The following is a 22,764-nucleotide window of genomic DNA, read 5'->3' as shown; positions in this document are numbered from 1 at the left end:
CAGTGCTCACCCTTAGCTACCCCAGGCACCTGATACAGTGTCTGGCACATAGTAGGCATTCAACATGGTCTATTTATTTCAATTAATGTTTGACATGATGAGTTCCAATGGAGGCAAATAATATAGACTGTTACTTGGAGCTCATTGTCATGAAGATTGATCTGTGATATTTTATTTTTTAAATTTTTATGTTTTTATTTTTTAAAATATTTTATTTATTCATGAGAGACATACAGAGAGAGGCAGAGACATAGGCAGAGGGAGAAGCAGGCTCCCTGTGGGGAGCCTGATGCAGGGACTTGATCCCAGGACCCTGGGATCACAACCTGAGCCAAAGGCAAGTGCTCAACCACTGGGCTACCCAGGCATCCCGATCTGTAATATTTTAGTTACTTTTTAACTTTTTAAGTTTGTCCACAGAGCAAGGAGCCATTTATTTTATTCTCGGCCTTCTTGACTATGTGTATACATTCTTTAACTATGAAAAAATTAGCCCCAAACCATAGAATTTGAATGACTTTATTATGGGAACTTAGTAAAGGGGAATAAACCAACGTCACTGCTGCTATAAGTTAGTTAATAGAATTTATTTTTTTATCTTATTTATTACAGAAGAGTATATATTATAAAAACTCAAATAATAGAAAAATATAGAAAGTTAAAGATCCTAGTAATCCTATCAAAGAAACAACCATTACCGACAGATTTGTCTAAGTTTGTCCACACGTTATCACATATTCGCAATTTAAAAACAAAAATGGTTATACTATCACTGCTTTATAACTTTTTTTTTTTTAACTTAAAAGGACCATCTCTAACTGTATGTGGATGTAATCTACCTCTTTTTACATAATGTCCTTAGTATATATTTTCATCCTTAAGTAAGAATACTTCCATTTGCATTGGTTTGAACAATCAGGAAACGGATTATCTGACATAGCAGAGATAGAGCTATATAGCCAAGATACAGCTGTGCTTCTCACTGATTGCCCTGGATCTTATCCTCTGGCTGTTAGTGAGATGGCAGTAGCTCCTCTCCCTTTGATCTCCCTAAGCTTATCACTGGGAGACAATGGGATCACTATGATGTAATTAGTCTGATCATCAGGGATGAGATAGATGAGCGTTGGGCAAGCATTCCATGTACCATGGTTTATTTCATTTCCTATTGAAGATAATTTTCAAATTTTCAGGATTATAAATAATATTATAAACATCTTTGTACCATATAATTTTATATACTTGTACAACAGTTTCTATAGACTAGATTCCTGGGGTAGAATTTCTAAATCAAAAGAAGTTGACAGTGCCTGCCAAACCAAAGTTCTGATTTGAAGAATATGAATTTACTGACCAATAGAGTACCTGTTTCCCTAAATCCCAATCAGGGCTATTTGCTTTTTATCAGTTTTTTTTTTTTTTAAGATTTTATTTATTCATGAGAGCCACAGAGAGAGAGAAAGATAGAGGCAGGGGCAGAGACACAGGCTGAGGGAGAAGCAGGCTCTGTGCAGGGAGCCCGATGTGGGACTCGATCCCAGGTCTCCAGGATCACACCCTGGGCTGAAGGCGGTACTAAACCGCTGAGCCAGCGGAGCTGCCCTACCTTTTATTAGTTTATGAGGGCTATGAGGGCTGCTGCCATGGGGGCAGACTGCTACCGCTATAGCTTCCTCTGATTTCTAATGGGATGCATAAGCTCTGGTCAGAAGTTTTTGAAACTTTGATCTGTCGAACCATTTATTAATTTTAGCAGAATATGATGGATTAAATTGCAAGGATTGCATTTCCCTTATCCTGCCTCCCTGCCTCCCTTCTTTTCTTCTGCCTCAGGTTACAGAAAACTGGGTAGAAGTCCTCAAGAAGCTTCAAGACAAGAAAAATTGGTGCTAGTTAAGATGGGAGGACAGTTTTAAAGATAATTCATTCATTGTATTGAGCAAACACGTAGTATGGCCGTCTGTTCATGAGAAGTGTGAGCAAGATGAAAAGAAATTGCATGGCAACCCTAAAAACACATTATAGAATAATAAGAAAAAGGCATGTGGAAGACAAAAGAATCCAGCCTGGAAGAAAATACTACCCAAGGAACAAAAACAAACTCTACACAGTTTATCATAGAAGAATGTTACTGAGAGCATAAATTGAATAAAAGCTCAAAAGATAAGATGATGGAAAAAATGAAGTGAAGGACATTACAGAATTAATTTAAAAAATATGAATCCAATCCACACCACCACAGGTCACAAATTAGAAACAGATAAGCTAGAAAATCAAGTTCTAACTTGGAAGAAAGGTTTGAAACAGTCAAAACAAATGAGGGGGTAGGGAAGAGTAAGGCAGTTAGAAAAGAAATGATAAATGCAGAGAACAAAGGAGACGAGCTTAAGACCAGTTAGTGTCCATAAAATAACAAAACAGAAGGAATGTGACTGGTTTGTGTGGTTCAGCTGCGATGAACATTTTCATAACCATAATGATGTAGATACTATGCTGTTGATTGAGCGGAGAGGAGAAGATATTACCATTGAGGAGGGGATGGTGAGTCATGGAGAAATGAGTGTGTGGGGATGGGAGGCTTGGGGGAAAATCGTACTAAGTCCTCTTTTTCCGGTGTAGAAAGCAGGGAGTAACTACGTCTTAAAAAGTCTTTATGTCCTTTACGTTTTGAGCTACACAGAAGAAGCTGAAGAGTTTACAATGTCTGCCTGGGGAGCAGAAATCAGGAGTGCAGAGGGACTCAGGGAGGGCTTAGTAGTAGATATTATCCCCTAGGTGCAATCTGGGACCTTGAAGGAGTTTATCCATATTATGATTTTGATGAATATAAAATTTCAATTTTACAAAAATAGGCTGCAGAGTTTTTCTATTTTTAAAACTAGGTCCTTGTTCCATTTTTTCCTATATTTATTATGTGGCAGATCATAAACCTCCTTGGATGCATGAAACAAAATAGAGGACAACCACTTGCATGTTTGCACATTTTGTAACAGATGGCCTCAGTGTGCTATAAAAATGAAAAACGTGAAGCCATGGATCTTGCCCCTTAACCCAAGGAACTTGGAACTTAGATAAGCCATGTATGTAACCCTTGTTGAAACATAGCACTGATCATATCTGCCTTGATTTAAAACCTTCAGTGGGTCCATTAGCGTGACTTTTCAGGTTTTTCTAAAATCCTAGCCCTAAATCTATGACAATGAGCTACTGCTTCACACCCACTAAGATGGCTGTGATCAATAATAGCAAGTATTAGCAAGAGTGGGGAGAAATTGGAACTCTCACACATTTTGAGTGGCAGTATAAGATGGCTTAGCTGCTTTGGAAAACAGTCTGGCAGTTCCTTTAAAAGGTTAAGCATAGTTATCATATGACCTAGTGATTCCATTTCTTCGTATATCCCCCCCAGAAGGGGGACATATGTCTACACAAAACTTGCACATGAATATTTATAGCAGCATTATGCATAGTAGCCAAAAAGTCAAAACAACTCAAATGTCCCAGGAACTGATGCATGGAAAAAAATCAGTGTGATATATCCACACAACAAAACATTATTTTTGTATGACAATAAAAAAGAAGGAAGTATGCTGCAAAATGGATGGATCTTGCAAACATTATGCTAAGTGAAAGAAGCCAATCACAAAAGACCACAGGTTGTATGATTCTATGTATATGAAATGTTCAGAAAAGGCAAATTATAGAGCTAGAAAGTAGATTAATGGCTGTCCTCAGCCCAGGGCTGGCCAGAGTGGAAATGGGCAGTGACTGCTACCGGGTAAGAGAGTCGCTTTGGGATGATGGTTGCACAACTCTAAATATACTTAAAAACATTGAATTGTGCACTTTAAGTGGGTGAATTGTATGGCTGTGAAAGGGTTATCTGAGGCAGGTTTTCACTGTACTCAATGAAGGTGTTATTTTTAAATATCCTAACTCTAACCTACTTTTCCAGCTTTAGTTCCCATTCTTCCACTCAGCCTCAACCAATTTCACTTCTGTTCTTTCTACCTGCAGTGCAGGTTTTTCTCCAGATCGGTCGAGCCCAAATGCCACCTATCCTTTCAGTTCTGGGGGAACTTCCTCTCCCATAAAATGGAAGAAGTAAACCCCTCCCAGCAGAGACTAAACCTTACCCTCAGCCTCTTCCAGACTTTATGTCTTTGGGCACATCACTTTAATGTATTGCAACATAGAGGAGTTATGTGTTATGCAAAAACTAGGCAACATTAGCCACAGATGGTCAAAAATTAACCCTAGACGATCCTTTAAATTGCCTGAACAGTATAGTTACCTCTTTACAATCAACTCATCAGTTTTTTCCCCTCCAAGGTTGGGACAGACCTCTGTCTTGAGTGCTTAGCTGAAGGAATTGACTTGCATTTTTAGGTGTTATATAAAATAAAAAAGAATGATAACAGCTGCCCAGCAAATGACACTAATTTGGATCTATGGAGATTGGCTCCAGCTTTCTTCCACTCCTGATTTTCAATCCATTTCAAGAGCTAAAGCTTTTATCTTGTGTAGGGTGAGGGAGGAAGAGTCACAAGAGGGACAAATGACATAGGGGTTGGCTTATAAACAGACTTGTCATTTGGGGCTACTTTAATTCAGTGTATATTTTGTGTGTAATGGATGGTTTCTAATGAAAGAAATCCTCTAACAGCAGTTATTCTCATGCTAGCTGGAAGAAACTATTTTTCATAAACTTTGTAATGACTCAACCTTGCATTTTAAACAGCCATATATTTGGAATCCTACTTATTGCATTGTGGTGGGGTTTTACTCGACTGTAACCAGACTCATGCTCCACATGGCTGAGTGGCCACACTCTGAGGGGCAGGCTGAAAGCAAGACCTACTCAGAGAATGGCAGTATTATGTCTTTTCACCTTTATACTCCAAGATGTATACTTAAGAATGGTAGACGAAATTGCTGGATCTTTTGAAATCTTTTGTTTCTTGTTCTCTACTCATCCCCCACCAAATAAATAGTGTTGATTTGTTTAAATGAAATGTGACATAGAAAGGACCAGTTGAATAAGTGATGGTCCCTTCATGCCATGGAATACTAGTATAGCTGTTACCAAGGGGAAACAAAATAGCAAAACTGGGTATATAACATGATGCATTTGAGTTTTGATAAAGGATGTGTACATGCGTGCATATATCATTTGAAACATATTTGTGCATGCATAAAATATTTCTGGAAGGATATGTACTCTATTGCTGGGGAGAGGAACCAGAGCTGATAAAGGTGGGAAGAAGACTTGACTTTTGTTGCAAATGCTCCTTCCTGCTGTTTGACTTTGACCATGTGCACATATTACCTTTCCAACTGGAAAACATTTATATCATCTTATTAATAGTTCAGGGTAAATATAATGTCAATTTGAGATGATTGTTAAATGAACAAAACATACATGTGTAATGTTAATTGGTATTACTGTTTGGTTCTCTAGCAGTGAAGATCTATACCACTGGTGATTTACTTATTTGTGTTTTGCAGAGTTACATCCATTTGGGAGAACAGTCTTCAGATCACTACAATTTCTAGCTTTATAGGAACGTGGCTTGGAGCCTTTCCTATTCCACTCGATTGGGAAAGACCATGGCAGGTTGGTTTCAGCTGCTTAAAGCAACACAATAAATGTACAGTGGTGGTAAAACTGTTGAAGCTAACCAGTATGTCTATATAAATTGTATTGTTGTTCACTTAAGTAGGAATGCCAGTTCCCTCTGTCATGTAGGGATGTAGGCGATTTCTTATTGGCCCACAGGCATCCGGATCAGCCCCGTTCTGTCTCTTCCAGGCATTATGTTATCTACATGTACAGGTGAATAAATAAGCTTAGTTTGTGAATACTTATGGAAGCTTTTAAAAAAACAAGTAGAAGTTACAGGAATTTCCTGTTTTCAACTTTGATACTCATTGCCTTTGTGGTCTTTTTTTTTTTTTTTTTTTTAAGATTTATTTATTCATTCATGAGAGACACAGAGAGAGGCAGAGACACAGGCAGAGGGAGAAGCATTGCAGGGAGCCTGATGTGGGACTGGATCGCTGAGCCACCCAGGTGTCCCTCCTTTGTGGTCTTAGATTCATATCTTCTTAATTTGATTTATGGCCAAGTTAAATGTTGATTTTGAAGTATTTTTTAAAAGCATGTAGCAAAGTAAGTTTTGAAATAGGAGTATGTGGTTTTGGAGGAAGCTCATGGACATCAGGTTGTTTCTGATTACAATAGGATATAGTTAATAAGCTAGATAAAGCACTATGAGGTAACTGTTCTTGTTATTCCCATTTTACGGATGAGGAAATTGATTCCTGGAGGATATATAATATTTCCAAGGTCACTGAGCTAGTAATGAATATATCTTTGTCTTCATTTTTAATGGCTTCCATAGCATGCTGTTATATAGTTATCCCCAAATTTATTTAACAGATTCACTACTGATCATTTAGGTTATTGCCAGTATTTCACTATTATGGACAGTGCTGAGGTAAACACCTTGGAATCTGTATTTTCATGTATTTTCCAATAATTTTCTCAAGATAATTTCTCCCAAGGGAATTGTAGTATTAAAAACTAAATATACTTTTTTTCAACGCAAAGAGAATGGTTTTTCTATTACAAAGCCAGTACATATTTATTTAGAAAATTTAAGCATCATTAATAATTATAAGGAATTATAAGTAAAAATTGTCAAGTACCCAACTGCCCAGAGGCAGCCCTCCTTTCACTTGTATTTTGGTGATAATTTGTGCAGTTCCTTCTTCATGCGCATAAGTATAATATATGTGTCTTTTTTTTTTTTTTTAAACCACCCTGTCCACAGTCACTTTATTGTTAAATCAAAGACAGACTTTTTAGACCTTACTATCAAGGCTTCTCTGACCATTAACTCACTGAAAACACACACTTTCCCTGCTTTAAACTCTTTTATTAACTTTCTGCAACAGCAGCGTCCACTGCTTTTCTTTCTACTATTCTGATTTCTCCTTCTCAGTCTCCCTGTGAGCTTCTTTTGGATCACCTCTTCCTGAAACAGGAGCATTCCCTTGGTTTCTGATATCTTTGTTCTCTCACTTTCCCTGCATGACCTCCTCCATTGGCCACAATTACAACTAAAATATGGCTACTGAATCCTAAATCTTTATCTCCTGCTGGGATGTGACCCAGAGTCATCAATGCAGCAGGGTGTTCCTCTGGAGGCACCTTCAACTTAACATGCTTAAAATTCAGCTGTTTCTCTGCAATGTAAGTAGCGCTATCATCTACCCATTTGCTTGAGTCAGAAACCTATGAGTCATCCTTGATATACTCCCTTCTTGACAGCCTAGGTCGAACTGGTCACTGGCCCTTTTGATTCTAATTTGTTGTTGTTGGTGTGTGTGTGTGTGTGTGTGTGTGTGTGTGTGTGTGTGTTTTAATCTCTTGGATCTGTCTTCTCCCCATTTACATTTAATTCTGTAACTTGTATAAGTGTGTCTCATCTCATTTATGTCCTCCCTACAAACTATTTATTTACATACCAAAATACACCCCTGATCCTGTCATTTCTCCTGCTTAAAATCTGCCAGTGGCTTCTTCACTGTTTGCCTTGAATAAAGCCCGAGCCCTTTGGCATAGCTTATAAGGCCTCTATGATCTTGTTTCTGCTAGATGTGTAGTATATGTTATTCAGATCCCAGCTTTTCCATTTTTTATGGGATTGAACAAGTTAACTGTAAAAATGGAGGTAATAGTGGTAGTTGTGAGGACTAAATGAGATCACTTGCAAGAAATGTTAGCCATTATCTTAAATTATTTTTTAAAATTTATTTATTTATTCATGAGAGACACACAGAGGCAGAGACACAGGCAGAAGGAGAAGCAGGCTTCCTGCAGGGAGTCCGATGTGGGACTTGATCTCGGGCCCCAGGATCACACCCTGAGCCGAAGGCAGACGCTCAACCACTGAGCTACCCAGGCGTCCCCACTATCTTAAATTATAAATAACATTCTTATTTATAAGTTTTTGGGAAATAGTACTATCATTTCCTTAAGATAAATTCTTAAAGTAGAATTGCTTGATGCGCATTTAAAAAAATTTTTTTCATCATAATAAGTGTACTCTTTAATTACCATCCCCTATTTCTCTCATCCCCCCCATCCTCTCCTCTCTGGTAACCTTCAGTTTGTTCTCTATCATTAAGAGTGTGTTTCTTGGATTGTCTTTCTCCTTTTTTCCTTTGTTTTTCTTAAATTCCACATATGAGTGAAATCATAAGGTATCTGTCTTCCTCTGACTTATTTCACTTAGCATTATACTCTCTAGCTCCATCCATGCTGTTGCAAAGAGCAAGATTTCATTCTTCTTATGGCTGAATAATATTCTGTTGTATTATATACTACATCTTTCTTGCTATTCATTTATCAATGGACACTTGGGCTGCTTCCATAATTTGGCTATTGTAAATAATGCTGCTATAAACATAGGGATGTATGTATCCCTTTGAATTAGTGTTTTTGTATTTTTGGATAAATATCCAGTAGTGTGATTCCTGGATTATAGGATAATGCTGTTTTTAATTTGGGGGGAACCTTAATACTGTTTTCCACTGGCTGTGCCACTTTGCATTCCCACCAACACTGCACAAGGATTCCTTTCTCTCCACATCCTTGCTGACTCCTATTGTTTCCTGTGTATTGACTTTAGCCATGATGACAGGTATGAAGATATCTCTTTGTAGTTTTGATTTGCATATCCTTGATGAAGAGTGATGTATATAAGTCATTTTTAATCTTTTTTTTCCCTTTAGCAGTATATTATGGAGCTCATTCCTTGTCAGTGAAAATTTACATAAAAGTAATACTCCATTATTTGGGTAAAATCATATATCAATTTCTTATCAATGAACATTTAGATTTAGTTTCACAATTATTGATTTACTATTATTAATTATAGTGATTATCATATGTAAATATGCATCTTTGCATATTTGTCTAGTTTTCTCTGGTATAATTCCTAGATAATAGCTGGGTTAAATCTTTGATATGTACCTCACTTTCCAAAGACTTTTTAAGGATCCAGATTCTGTGTCTTGCCCCTGAGCGCCTACTTTTAAAGTCCATTCTTTGTGCTTTCTGTTAGCAGTTATGTCTTCTAGATAGACAAGTTGTTCTTTTACATTCAGTAAGTCTGGTAGGTTTGCCCTTCCCTGTTATATTCATCTACTGTATATTACAGAAATCCCTGGAGGTTTGGGGTGTCACTGGTATCATTCTCAAGGTTTTAGTACTGATAAAGGTTTCTTTTATATTTCTTTGGCCATCTCTGTGATCACTGGGAGATGGAGATTCATTTGTACTCAAGTTACCATCTTATGAAACTTAATGTCATTTAAGAGTGTCAGTGATTTCTAAATTGGAGCAGGACTTTCAGAATCATTAAATTCATTACTTTCAGATATATACAATTAAGTCTAAATACAAAGTATTGGTATATAAAGCACCGTGGGCCATCGGCTCTAATGAGTTGGTAGGGTAATGTGTGATTAACGTGTCAGTTTGTATACAGATGGAATATTTTAGAGTGTAAATGTTTGATATTTTGCACTTGTCTAAATCATAAGTTTATAAGACTATGTAGAAGTAGGAACTGAATTATGGGGATTAGATGTAACCAATCTGGGTTTAGGCTTGCATAGAAAATACAGGTGTTCATGATTTACAATCCATTTATCCATTTTGGATTGTTGAGGCTTTTAGCTACTGACTCGCACTTTTCTACCTCAGTGCTTGTTTACAGTGAGAGGTACGCTGGATCTAAATTGTTGGGGTCACTTTTTAAAATTAATGTGAAGTTTCCATTTGAATTATGGACTTTAAAAAATATTTTCTAGCTATCTAATTTATGTAACAAGTGTTGGTCTTCATTAGGAATGTTTGATTCAACTGGACTGTTATTACTGGTTCTTTAATTGTCTTTACTGTTGTTTTCAGAGTGTTCCTAGTTAATGACCTACTTATTCACTGTAATCTTTTAAAATTATGATACATGCTGTTGGTAGCATGATAGAACTAATGTATAATTAATCATCTTTATTCATATAATAATCACCTGCCCCTCTCTTTCAGCAGTTATTTACTGATGAACTAGGGAAAACGATGAGGCTTCACTGTTTTCTTTCACTTTTTAATTTCCACAAACAAAATGTTTTGTTTTGTTCTGTTTTTCATGGGTTAACTACCTAGAGTCCGTACTCGGTATGGCTCATGATACTGACAGAATCAGCCAGAGTAACAATAATCCTGGGAAAGGAATATGGCATTACCTCAAAATGGAGATTTTTCTAGAGCAAAATCTCATGAGGAGAGACTACTGTATTTTCTTAATATTATCTAAAATATAACTGTGTGTAAAGAGGACATTTTAGTTCTCTCTTCCTTGCACAGATAAATGATACGTTTGTAATAAAGCAAGCTTTTCTGGATTGGGATCCAGTCTGTTTATATTCTAGTCAGAAAAACAAGAGTATCTGGTTAAGCAAGTATTTCTTCTTTAAAAACAGACATGCAACCCACACAAATGTTTACATGTATTAGTTGAGTTTTCTCTACTCTGAACTCAAACCTGGCTTTCTATAAAGTTCCAGAGGACAAACATAAACTTATAATGATGTGAGTTCTGTATTGACCAATTTCAAGCTTATTTATACTTTTTGTATCATTTCATCACCAAATGACTAGAAAGGCCCATTGAAAATATATAATCTCAGTGAAAATAGTTTTTTCATTTACTAATAGGAATTTTAAATAGTTTTAAGTAATGACAAGTGACAAAAGATAGTAGGCGCACCTTTATAGTTGGAGGCAGCCTTTCCTTTATAGGAGGCAGCAAGAGGATTTGATTAAAGAGAATATGGTAGGGTGGCTACCCAGAACCCTTATTGGTTATTTTTGTTGTTTTTTTAAAAAAAGTATCTGCAAGACATCTCTCTTCCCTGCCTTAATGATTTGCCTTTAAATATCAGCAAGAAAATAAACATTTAAGTTGTCTATAACTCAGACAGCCTTCTTCATTCCCATAAAATGCTTATAGTTTTATAGTTACTGACAAAAATAAACATTTTGACTGTGGAAAACCTCTGTACATTATAATTACTTGCTGTAACTAAATAGCTAATCAGAAAGTATTTAAGTTCTTACTGCATACAAAGCATATATTCAATGTAAGTATAGCAGATATTTATTACACAGTACTGGAATTTAATTATTTGATAATAATTATTAAGATTCAGATTTAATGTGCTCTGAATGTTTTATAGAATAGTTATGAGCTTTTCATCTGGAAAAAATGTCTTAATTCTTTTCCTTTATCAGAAATAGGCCAGTATTTAATGTTGATAAAAATCAACAGAAGTTTAAGAAATGTTGTTGGTTATTCTGAGCAAAGGCAATTTGCCATAAGGTTTTTATTTTTTAAATATTTTATTTATTCATGAGAGACAGAGAGAGAGGCAGAGACATAGGCAGAGGGACAAGCAGGCTCCCTGCAGAGAGCCTGATGCAGGACTTGATCCCAGGACCCTGAGCCAAAAGACAGATGCTCAATCCCTGAGCCACCCAGGAGTCCCACCATAAGGTTTTTAAACCCACTTGTTTTATTACTAGGTAAACAGATATCATGATGATTAAGAGCTCTTACTTCAGATTACTAGGTTCAAATCCTGGCTCTGCCACTTACTAGCGAGGATTAAATAATATAATCCTTCTAAAGTACTTCAGAATCTGACGCATAGTCACTGCTTAATTAATGTTATAGGCATTTGTGACCTATAAAAGTAGTTTAATGACTGTATTTTTAGTATTACAAAAAAAATGTAAATTCCGTCATTTGGGTTCTCAAAGTGTTAGAGAGTACATTGATTATCTCCTTATGATATTTATTTACTCTGCCCAGCAGTCCTTCAGTTGGTGGAGCGAATTGTTTAATTCATCTTTTTCTTCTTTGGTATTTAGGGTATTTGGATGTCACATAATTTTCAGTTCTGTCTGACTTTTAGATGGCAATAGAAAGAAAATTAAAATGTGTAGGTCTTTCTGTGTATATACCAGGCATGGTGCTTGGCACTGTCACACGAATAACTTAATCCAAACAAGCATAGTGCAAGGTGGGTTTCAATCCCTTTTTTACATATAAGAAAGTCAAAGTGTGAGGAGAGGAGTACACATCTTGCTCAACATTACTGGGCTAAGAGGAAGTCTTAGGAACCAAACCTGATTCTCTCCCTTCCTGGGAACTCTGAAACCTAGCTTGCCTGCCTGCCTTCCTTCCTTCCCTCCCTCCCTCCCTCCCTCCCTTCCCCCCTTCCTTCCCCTTCCTTTCCCTTCTCCTTTCTTTCACCATGGTTTAGATCACTTTGGGAAAGCTTGAGTAGCTATTGTATTGCATTTCTATCCACACATAAGAATTTCATATCAATGCCATGACCACTGGTGGTGTATGTATTTTAGGCCATTAAATTTAATACATTTGTAGGAGAGAATTTGAAGTTAATATGCAAAGCTTTTGTGCCTAGAAAACCCACAACTGCCCAAAACTCTGGACTTGACTAATGCTATTTCCAAATGGAATTGAGACAGTTAGTCACATCTCTTCTGAGTATACTTATTGCCTGAAAAGTTAAAAAACAAAATTGAGAGTTTTTAAAAAAAAAAAACTTAAAATTGTTTAAAAGTACTTGTACCTATTTCCATAATAGATAATTAAGGCATCATTATATGTTAAAATCTTTGTTTTCTCTAGTTTTATCAGGTTAAAAATCTAATATTTGTGAAAAATATATATTAATTTTCTAAAGCCACAGATGCTATGGGCAATTCTTTCATAAATTGAAGCTAGAAGTTATAAGGGTTATTGGAAATACTGCTAGAACAAGGGATAAAACTAAGATTATGGATTTAAGTATTGAAGAGTAGTATGTTTTTAGGTTAATTGGTTTTTCTGTTATCAAAGGTAATATACAGTGTTATAGACCAAAATAAAATATTAATTTACATGAATATGATTTTATGTTTTAAGCATGGGAAAAAGCCTGTAACACTTAACTGACAGAAAATGGTTTTGTATTTAAAAAGTGGATTCATTGTAGTAATCGTGCTGATAATGCTCTGCTTGCAAGACTTCCATGTGAGAAAGAATAATGCTAACCAGATTAACTTATTTGTATGCTTTTGACCAAGTATTGTCACTTTCACAAAAAGTCCCAGATTACACTACATACCTCTGGATAAATAGCTCTTCCTTAATCTGGGCTCTTGTTCATAGGAGAGTGGTAGGGTATACCTGGGTTGGTGCAGGTTTACAACCAGAGAAATGTATCTGGATGAATAGATTTGTCTATAATGTAGTCCTACATCAGACAATGGATTTGCTTTAGGACATTTAGACAAGCACATCACTTACAACCAGATACAGAGGAAAATATAAATTATCATTTAAAGCCAGTAGAAGTGTCAGCAAACTTTGAAAGATGAATTCTATCTGTCATGAAACATACATTTGTGGTAAGCACAATAAACATTAAGAAGTACCTTGTGAGAAATTTAGAACTAGCTCCTAGAGCTAGCTTCCTTTTTTTTAATCTGAAAAAGCCACTAATCCTAATGACTATGAGTTGTTCTGTTTCTAGATTTCCTGATCTGCAGACAGATCAGTTTCCCTATGATATCTGTGATATCATACACCCTTCCAAAACTTGTAATTATATCACAGCACATATTTTTAAGAATTTATTCTTAAGTATCCCAAATCAGGTAATCTTAGTTTCAATTTAATTGTTTGGTTTAGAGTAAGGGCTTAATAGTTTTGATGAATGGAGTCATTCATATGAGACTATTAAAAATGACACAAATTATCTACTGAGTGATTAGTTTAAAATCAGCTTTTGTACTGATGCTTCTTAAAGTTGGTGAAAAATGACAGCGAGGAGCAGGAATTATGCTTCTATTTCTGAGGTGAGGGTACATATGGTTGATATAATGCATTGTGTTGTGTGGCTTTTGAGGGTTTTCTTGGAAGCTTTATACTCCTCAGACATTTCATGTGAAGAATGGCATGTATTAAAGAGGATTACCAGGGCAGGGAATAGTTCTTAGAGTATAGTATAACATTGCTCACGAACTATTTAATTTGTTCTAAACCACAGCTTCTAATTATCATCTAGCAGTGTCACTTAAGAAATACTTAATCAGTGGTCATGTAAATTTCATTTTTTTCAAGCTAAAACATATAATGTACAAAGTTATACTGATGCATGGTACTCTACAGCTCTAGTGACAAATTCTAAAATAGCCCCATATTTTAAGTATCAGAGGTACTATTACCCGTTTTGAACCTGGGAAACCGAGGCTCACATGGTAAGTGATCTGGCCAAGGCCCACAGTAGCCTAACATTTTTATACAGCTGTCTTAAAGCTTTCATTGATTATCTGAAGCTAACCTCAGACTTGAGAAGAAATCATCTTCTAATTTCAAACACATGATCATTTTAGGAAACCTGTAGTAGCTCATAAACCACCATACTCAGTGATATACCAAACTAGCTACCTGGATCAAAAGCCAGTGGATATCATTTCAGTGACAGTACAAGATTAAAAATCTACTTGTACTTAATATATATTAAAGGAACCTAGGTAATACTGTGTAGATTATAATTAAAATTTAATTTTAATTATATAAGCTGTTTACTATTAAAGCACATAACAAATAGATGCCATCTACATTATTCAAATTGATCCTTGGGACTCCTGGGTGGCTCAGTGGTTGAGCCAAAAATACCTTTGGCTCTGGTCATGATCCCAGAGTCCTGGGATTGAGTCCCACATCGGGCTCCCCTTAGGGAGTCTGCTTCTCCCTCTGTCTGTGTCTCTGCCTCTTCTCTGTAAGAGAAATGAATGAAATCTTTATTTAAAAAAAAAAAAATGGTCTTTAAAATTCTGAACCAAAATGTAGAGGGTCACTGTATTACCTTGACCAACTAGAATGGCTAATAAAAATACTTGTTAGGGTTAAGTGATGAAGAATACAGGGATCCTTTTTTAATTTTTTAAAATATTTTATTTATTTATTCATAAGAGACAGAGAGAGGCAGATACAGGCAGAGGGAGAAGCAGGCTCCTCACAGGGAGCCTAATGTGGGACTCGATCCCAGACCCTGGGATCACGCCCTGAGCTGAAGGCAGACACTCAATCACTGAGCCACCTAGGCATCCTGAATAAGGGGATTCTTAACCAGGAGTCTAGATGAGGGGGTTTTTGAGCCCCTGAAATGATATGATATATATGTATAAAATCTATGGATCACATTTGACAAGAAGGAATTCTGCTAGATGTTGTTTTTATTTTTTATTTATATATTTATATATAAAAATATATAAGTATATATATATTTATATATTTTTTAGAGGGAGGGATGGGGAAGAGGGAGACAGAGAATCTTAGGCAGGCTCCACCCTCAGTGCAGAGCCCCATGCGGGGCTCAATCTCATGACCCTGAGATCATGACCGGAGCTGAAATCAGGAGTTGAATTCTTAAGTGACTGAGCCACCCAGGCATCCCTAGATGTAGTTTTTAAAACATATTTTTAAAGTATGTTAAAAACTTTGAGGAGGAATTTTTTTAATAGGTTGAGCTTTAGAGATGGTGTATTTGGGGAATGATGGTGTTCTGGATTGTAATGACAACTTATATGTGCCTATTAGGAATATGAGCTAAAAGGTTATTATCAATTTATAACTCACATGTACTTTGTGCCAGATACTGTTACAGGTATGATTCTAAAACCACATAGTGCATTTTCTCATTTAATCATTAACAGCAACCCTGTGAGGTGGGTTTTATGATGATCTTCACAGATGAGAAACCGAGTTACAGAGAGGTTAGGTGACTTGCACAGGGTCACATATTTAATAAATGGCAGAGCCGAGACTCAAATCAATCTAATACAAAAATTAGTATTCTTAAATCATTATTCTGTACTACTTAGAACATGCTTTGAAAAGTCCCAGCACTACATAGATACATCAGTGATGCTCGATCAGAAGAGAGCAGTGGGGTCTTCAGGTAGAAATAAGCTTATATAATTTTGAAATGTCTTTCAACCAGCAACAACATTGATTTAACAGAGAAAACATACAAAGTTAAATCTGTATTGTTGAGAAATTGGTTTTTAGCTTATTAGGGTAAAATTGTTTTCTTTCTGGGAAAAACACAACTTATTGCTGGTACCAAGTACCCGGACCTTATAATATCCGGCCTTTCTTAATGCTATTTTAAGAAAACACTGACCTTTTTTTGGTTTAAGTGGTGAAAAAACAAGAAGTCATTTGGTTTAGAGAAAGGATAATAGTAGTACTCTAAACAAAACACTTTGTTCACATGATGTAGCTATTCATTTTTAAATGAATGTTTTAGTGATTAAAACATTTTTAATTTATAAAAAAACTGGATAAAAAACGATGGTCATTTTGGTGGCAAACATTTGTGAATGACTTCCTTTACATGAATGTCTTTGAGTTTTCTATTTCCCTTAAACAAAATAAGATAATTATATATAGCCATCTCAGATGACCATAATTTGGAGAAATGTTTGTAGCATTGCAGTTGGATTGTCTGTTCAGTAGATGATACCAGTATGATAAGCCTATTTGTGGCATGAAGAATGTTCAGTAGAAACAGCTCTGTGTGTAAGACAAGTACCTAGTTTTAAATGGAAAACCCCAAGATGTTAAGTATGACGATGCGAGATGAAGCTAGGATGGTTCGATAAGTCAATATGAGATCTATTGCCATTGTGTAGTTTTAAGTTTTTTTAAAATTATTTATTCATGAGAGAGTGGCAGAGGCAGGCTCCATGCAGGGGGCCTGATGTGGGACGCGATCCCAGGACTCCAGGATCACACCCTGGGCTGAAGGCAGGTGCTGAACCACTGAGCCACCCGGGAATTCCCTAGTTTTAAGTTTTTTAAAGCATTTGTAAGGTCAGTAGGAAATTCAATCATGAGAACCTTAGAGGAAAGGTGATTTAGTGGGCAGCCTCCCCCAATTCCCTTCAGCTATTCCTTTTGACATTTCCTATCCTGGGAATAAAAAATCAGAAAGGTTGCCCTTACATGAAGAAATTCTCCTTTAAAAAATGTGTCACCATTAGGGGCTACTTATTTCAGGAAAGTCCAGCAGGAAAGCTGGATCCCTCACTAGCAACTAGTCTTCAAAGCCAGTCCAACATTTCAACTTGATGATGGCATGGATTTCTTAAGAATTGAATAAATAGCAAATGCTCTGAGCCTTAACCCCTCATTAGACACAACTTTTAAACTGATAGCTCATCTTTGGCATTCCATTGGAGGTGCATGCAGTATGGCAGCTGTTCAAAGAGCATGAGTGTGACTGTGGACGTGAGTGTTTGGAAACAAAGAGCCATGCTGAAATTACAAAGTGATTCAAGTAGAACTTAGTGACCCAAATTGGAGTTTGGCTGGGATTCATGAGGGATTATTATTCCTCTGACAACTACACTCTGACAACGCGCTTTTTAACAAAGTGCAGGTGCTCACACTTGGCTGGTGATTAGACTCACACCATGAGAAACAGAGAAATGAGTTTTATCCCAAATGCTTACATAGGGTGTTAAATAAAAACTACTAAGGTAAGAAGTTCAATGCTTTACATAGGTAGTAAACTATGCATATTATTTTATTTATAACCCCATGTGTTAAGATGGGACACTGTTAAAGTAACAATCACTTAAAAAGCAACAACCAACAAACCAGTATTTAATTTGGTACTTAAAAGTAATAATTAAAAATCAAATGGAAGCAATGCCTAAAGTAACTAGTTCACAATAAAAACCATTCATTCAGGCTCTACTTACTGGAAATAAGATAATTCAACATGGGCTAACCTAAAATCTATCTGTAGAGACAGAATAAGGGTACACGTCAGCAAAGTATTAAATAAGATTTCAGGGAGCCCCTAAAATTTTAAGAACCTCAGAATTGATTATATGCAAAAAAATTAACTGTACGTTTCTTTTAAGTTCATTCATACATGACCTTATTTGAAGCAGTGTGTTTGCTTTGACTAGCAAAATTCATGTCACTAAGATATTTCTGAAGTATTTCCCAGATATTTGGCTACTTTGAGCTAGTTCTTCCAGTGATTAGTCTCAATTTCTGCTGAAACATAAGTCTTTAATGAAGACGTGCTTCTGAAAATAAGGCAAATTTTTCTACAATCTGCTCATGAATAGAAAACAAATCTTTGGTTTTTAGTTAGGGTGGCGGGAAGGATTGAGTGCAAAAAGAAATACGAAGGAATCAAAGCAATGAAAAGGCTCTTAATAAGCAATGGGAAACTCCAAACCCCATCAAGGTCAATAGAGTACCTAAGGCACCTCAGGTTCAGATGATATAATCATCTTTGCTTAGAGTTCTAATAATCTATATACAGGATTTTTACCATCTTAAGAATGTGCAGCTGAAAAGGTAATGTCCAACAATGAATATTGTGAATAAGAAAGAAGAGAATCGTAAGAGTTGATAAATGGGAGAGATGTTGGAGGTCCTCTCGTTCTACCTCCCATGTTTTATAGATGAAGAAACTGAGGCCCAGGCAGGAAACAGAAGGACACCAGAGTTTGTGTTTCCCAATTCCTAGTCCATTTCTCTTAGGGCAGATCAAATTCTTGATTTTTAACTTTTATTGTCTAGTAAACCAAGTATGAAAAAGTTTCAGAGGTGAATTTGAGGAAAAAAAAAATCCCCATCAATTTCCCAAAGGCGAGTTGGAAATGTATAATTCTTTACTGTCTTAATTCCTTTATACCATGTGTTGGACAGCTTAGTTAATATACTAATTGATTTATGCAATTCCTTTCAGTTCTATCTAAAAATAACTAATTAATCTAATTAATCGACCCAAATTAAATGAGTTATATAAAGATTCCATTTAAGCATACATAAGGCCATGGTACTTAATGTGAACCATCGCTTTTGGGAGAAGGAAGACATCCACTGTCCAGTTCAGAAAGAAAGATCCTGACTAGTTATTCAGTAGACTCTCCACTCTTCAAAGGGGAAGATGATGCTTATATTTTTAAAAATCTCTACAAAGCTCACATACAAGACAGTACATCCTAGATTTGTGACTGATATGAGCATTTAAGGCTGTCATTTTCAAGTATAAAAGTTTAGTGTTCCATTACCCAATCTGTGCAGTAGACACAGCTATTAGCTCAAGTCATGAAAATTAACAGAAGCTCACCAAAGACATAAATAAATCATAATTTAGTCAACAGCAAGTTTAAATGTAGGAAAGGCTGGAGAAAAATTTATCGGTTAGATTATGCTTCTCTGAACTGCATTAATTTATTCAAACTGAAACTTTGTCTAACACTATTGTCTGTTGCATGGCATTTGGAACAAAGCAGATCCATAGCAGACCAAACAAGGAAGCTTAATTAGGTTACGGAACTAGTAATTAAGATGGTTCACCTCTAACACAGTTCTATGGCCTGATCCCCCAGAGAAAAATTAGAAATGGCTCCAGTATACCAAATAAGCTTCACGGATGCACATAATTTTTTTTTTTTTTTTAAGCAGGGCCTTTCACCTAGGGACTAGCATGCACTGCTTGTGGATGAAAGAAATGAACATTATTTACTTCTGGCTTGCTTGATGTAATATTGCAAAATGCAATACAGTTGGAGAAAATGGGTATTTAGAAGCCAGTATTTCATTTAACTGACACTCTATCTAGGTGTGTACATAAGTTGTAGTTCTAGAACTTCTGCTATGGTTCCAATACCTGTGTCTGAAAGGTGACATCAGTATTATTATGGAAGCAGTTGCTTCGTTATAAATTCCATGTCACATGCTTGAATCCTAGGTCTGTTCTCTTCAGCGCTATGTAAAGTTTCTCGTAGTTTGGTCAGCATACACACATCTCATGTCATCTGATACATAAGCCAAGGTGGAAATTAAAAGACAAAATTGTCAACTACTTCAGACAGCTATATCAAGTCCAGGATTATGACAAAGTCTGACCCAAAATTTTAATTTGTAGTTGTAGGGTGTATCTCATGCAGTTTGGGCAGCATCAAACTAAATCTACAGTTGCCAGAAGCCTTGTTACAGCCGAATGTACAGTAACTAGAATGTGTACATTTTTAGTGTTTATGATAAATGCAGTTATGACCTTATTACACTTTTGGCATTCTTTAAGAAAGCACATTAAGCTTTAATATAGAAATATTTACGTTACACTTAAATTGTGCTCAAGTAATAATAAAAACAGTTGTTCTTTTTGACCTCCTACATTCTCTTCTTAGGTATGGCCCATCTCCTGCACGCTTGGAGCGACCTTTGGCTACGTGGCTGGCCTTGTGATTTCCCCACTCTGGATATACTGGAATAGAAAGCAACTTACATACAAGAACAATTAATTGGAGCAAAGGGAGAAGAGATTTCTTTGTGCAGATTCCATAAAGACTGTGCAGAAATGTATGTGGTCTAAGCCAGGCAGTTCCATTTACAGCACTATTTTTTATGTAGTTACAACATGATGTGATTGTAGCTTTTTAAACTATGAAACCCCTGAGAGATTGTACCTCCTAGTTGAAATAAAGTATTTATAATAGATTGTGGCTTCAGATGCTGTTTGCTGCTTCTTGGACCTTTAAGAAACATTCTTAATGAATTTTATAGAATTCTGAGGACAAGGTGTTTTTTTTTTGTTTTTTTCTTTCAAGTTTTAAACTGCTTCATTATTTAAAGAGGTCTGGGTATAGCTGTAGCATTTCATATGCTTTTTGAGAGAAATGGACAGTCTCGTTGGCCACTGAAGATGTTTCTCACGTAATCAAACAACAGTTTATACATCTCGATCCTATTCTTTTTTTTACTGTGTGTTTCTTTGGAGTTAAAATGGCTATGATAGCCTCATCAAAAACAGTCTTCAATCCCTTCTGGGTTAAAGCCGAACATTCCACATAGCAGCATGCTCCTATCTGGGAGGGAGAAAAAAAAATCACAAACATATAAAATCTTTTTTACACAATTGGTATGACACAACACACCATTAAAAGGAAAATGAGAAAATACAGCTATGCCAAAGAAATGAAATCATCATCCATATTCATGAAACCCAGAGGTAGCTCACACAAAAGTAAGCAAATATCCTTCTACACTTATTCCATGAAAATTTATGTCATTCATCAAGTATTTACTGGTTACCTACCATATGCCAAGCACTGTTTTAGGTGCTAGAGATAATGTCAAAGAAAGAACTGAACAAAAGACCACAGTCCCTGCTGTGTGATGCTCACATTTGCTGAAATTCTCCTGGGAGAGCGAAGAGCAGATGGTGGTGTGTACCTCAGAGCAAAAGAGCTGGGGAGATGGGTCGTGCAAGGGTGGGAAGCTTCTCGACAGTGGTTTGAGGGATACCTACGGGGAGAGGTTCCAGGCAGAAAGAGCCATAGATGGAAAGACCCTGATGCAGGAGCATGCTCAGAGCGTTCAGCGAATAATAAAGAAGCCAGAATGGCAGGAGAGAGCGAGCGGCAGGGACTGGACAGCACGAGGCAGGCCAGGGAGGCAGCCCTGAGGCCAGGAGGGTAAGGACTTTGGCTTCTACTCTAAGAGAGGCTCCATTCAGTCACTGGGAATCTACTGAGCATTATTATTTGCCAGACGAGAGAATACAGCAGAGAACAAAATGAAGTCTGCCCTGCTCTCATGAAGCTTCTACTTTACAGGGAGAAGACCACGAGCTGCTAGGGGAAGAATGTCAGAAGGTAGCATGTGGCCTGGAGGAAGACAGGGAGTGGGGCCAAGACCAGGCAAGGCCTCACTGAGAAAGTGGTACCTGAGCAGAGACCTGGAAGGAGTGAGAAAACACTTCCCTGTTGCACGGGGAGCAACACTCTAGGTGGATGGAGGAGCAAAAGTACTAATGCCCTGTACAAGACTTTGGGGACACAGCAAGGAGGCCATGTGCCTGCCCTACAAGCAGTGAGGCAGCCACGCAGCCAGCCACGTGTGAGGACTCTGGCCCCTGTGAGCGAGCTGGGAAGGCACTGGAAGATTCTGAGCATAGCAGTGACCTGGTGGAGTTTGTGTTTTTAAAGACTCACTTGGGCTGCTATGTTCTCAACATAGAACAGATGGCCATGGGGTCCCAGACAGAAGCAGAAAGGGGAGTCTGAGCCGTTCTAGTGATCCAGGCCAGGGATGGAGGGGCCCGGCCAGACTCAGAGGAGCAGATGGTGGGTGTATTCTGAATACTTTGGATACTGGATGTATTCTGAAGTCAGAACGGTAGGTTTTTGCCCCAGAGTTGCTGGGACAGGAGGAAAGCGAGAGCAAAATCAAGTGTGACTTCAAGGTTTCTGAGATGAGTAACCGGGAGGACAGGCACGGAGGATAAAATTAGGAATTCCGTTTTGGACATGTTAATTTTTAGATGCTTAGCCACCCAGATGGACTTGGTGAGGGAACAGCTGGATAACCAAGTCTACAAGAGTTCAGGGAGGTGGTCAGGCTGCAGATAGAAATCTGGGCATCTTCAGTGGCAGACTTTGCAAACCGCCAGCCTGACAGCAGCTTGCCTAGGCCTAGTGAGGGGAGCTGCAGAAGAAAGGCTGTACCAGAAGCTGAGTGCTGATCCCTGGGCATCCAGCACGGAGACGGGGAGAGGAGACATGGAGGAGAGGCC

The 22,764-nt window shown here is 37.2% G+C and overlaps 2 protein-coding genes across 4 annotated transcripts in view; one reads left to right on the top strand and one right to left on the bottom strand.

The window, feature by feature from the left end:
* The window catches only part of PIGF (phosphatidylinositol glycan anchor biosynthesis class F), a 32,643-nt gene extending 11,956 nt beyond the window's left edge, over nucleotides 1-20,687 (top strand). For all 3 annotated transcript variants that reach the window (XM_025992588.2, XM_025992591.2, XM_025992589.2), the window contains exons 5-6: nucleotides 5,509-5,617; nucleotides 20,378-20,687. In XM_025992588.2, the coding sequence (XP_025848373.1) occupies nucleotides 5,509-5,617; nucleotides 20,378-20,491 (223 nt within the window). In that variant the 3' untranslated portion in view covers nucleotides 20,492-20,687. The remainder of the gene's footprint in view (nucleotides 1-5,508; nucleotides 5,618-20,377) is intronic.
* The window catches only part of RHOQ (ras homolog family member Q), a 40,280-nt gene continuing 35,240 nt past the window's right edge, over nucleotides 17,725-22,764 (bottom strand). The window contains exon 5 of the mRNA XM_025992592.2: nucleotides 17,725-21,055. Coding sequence (XP_025848377.1) covers nucleotides 20,900-21,055 — 156 coding nt within the window. The 3' untranslated portion in view covers nucleotides 17,725-20,899. The remainder of the gene's footprint in view (nucleotides 21,056-22,764) is intronic.

Source organism: Vulpes vulpes, chromosome 16, assembly GCF_048418805.1.
Source record: "Vulpes vulpes isolate BD-2025 chromosome 16, VulVul3, whole genome shotgun sequence".
NCBI classification, from domain to species: domain Eukaryota; kingdom Metazoa; phylum Chordata; class Mammalia; order Carnivora; family Canidae; genus Vulpes; species Vulpes vulpes.
The sequence above is the reverse complement of the archived record's forward strand: the minus strand, read 5'-3'. Positions and strand labels throughout refer to the sequence as shown.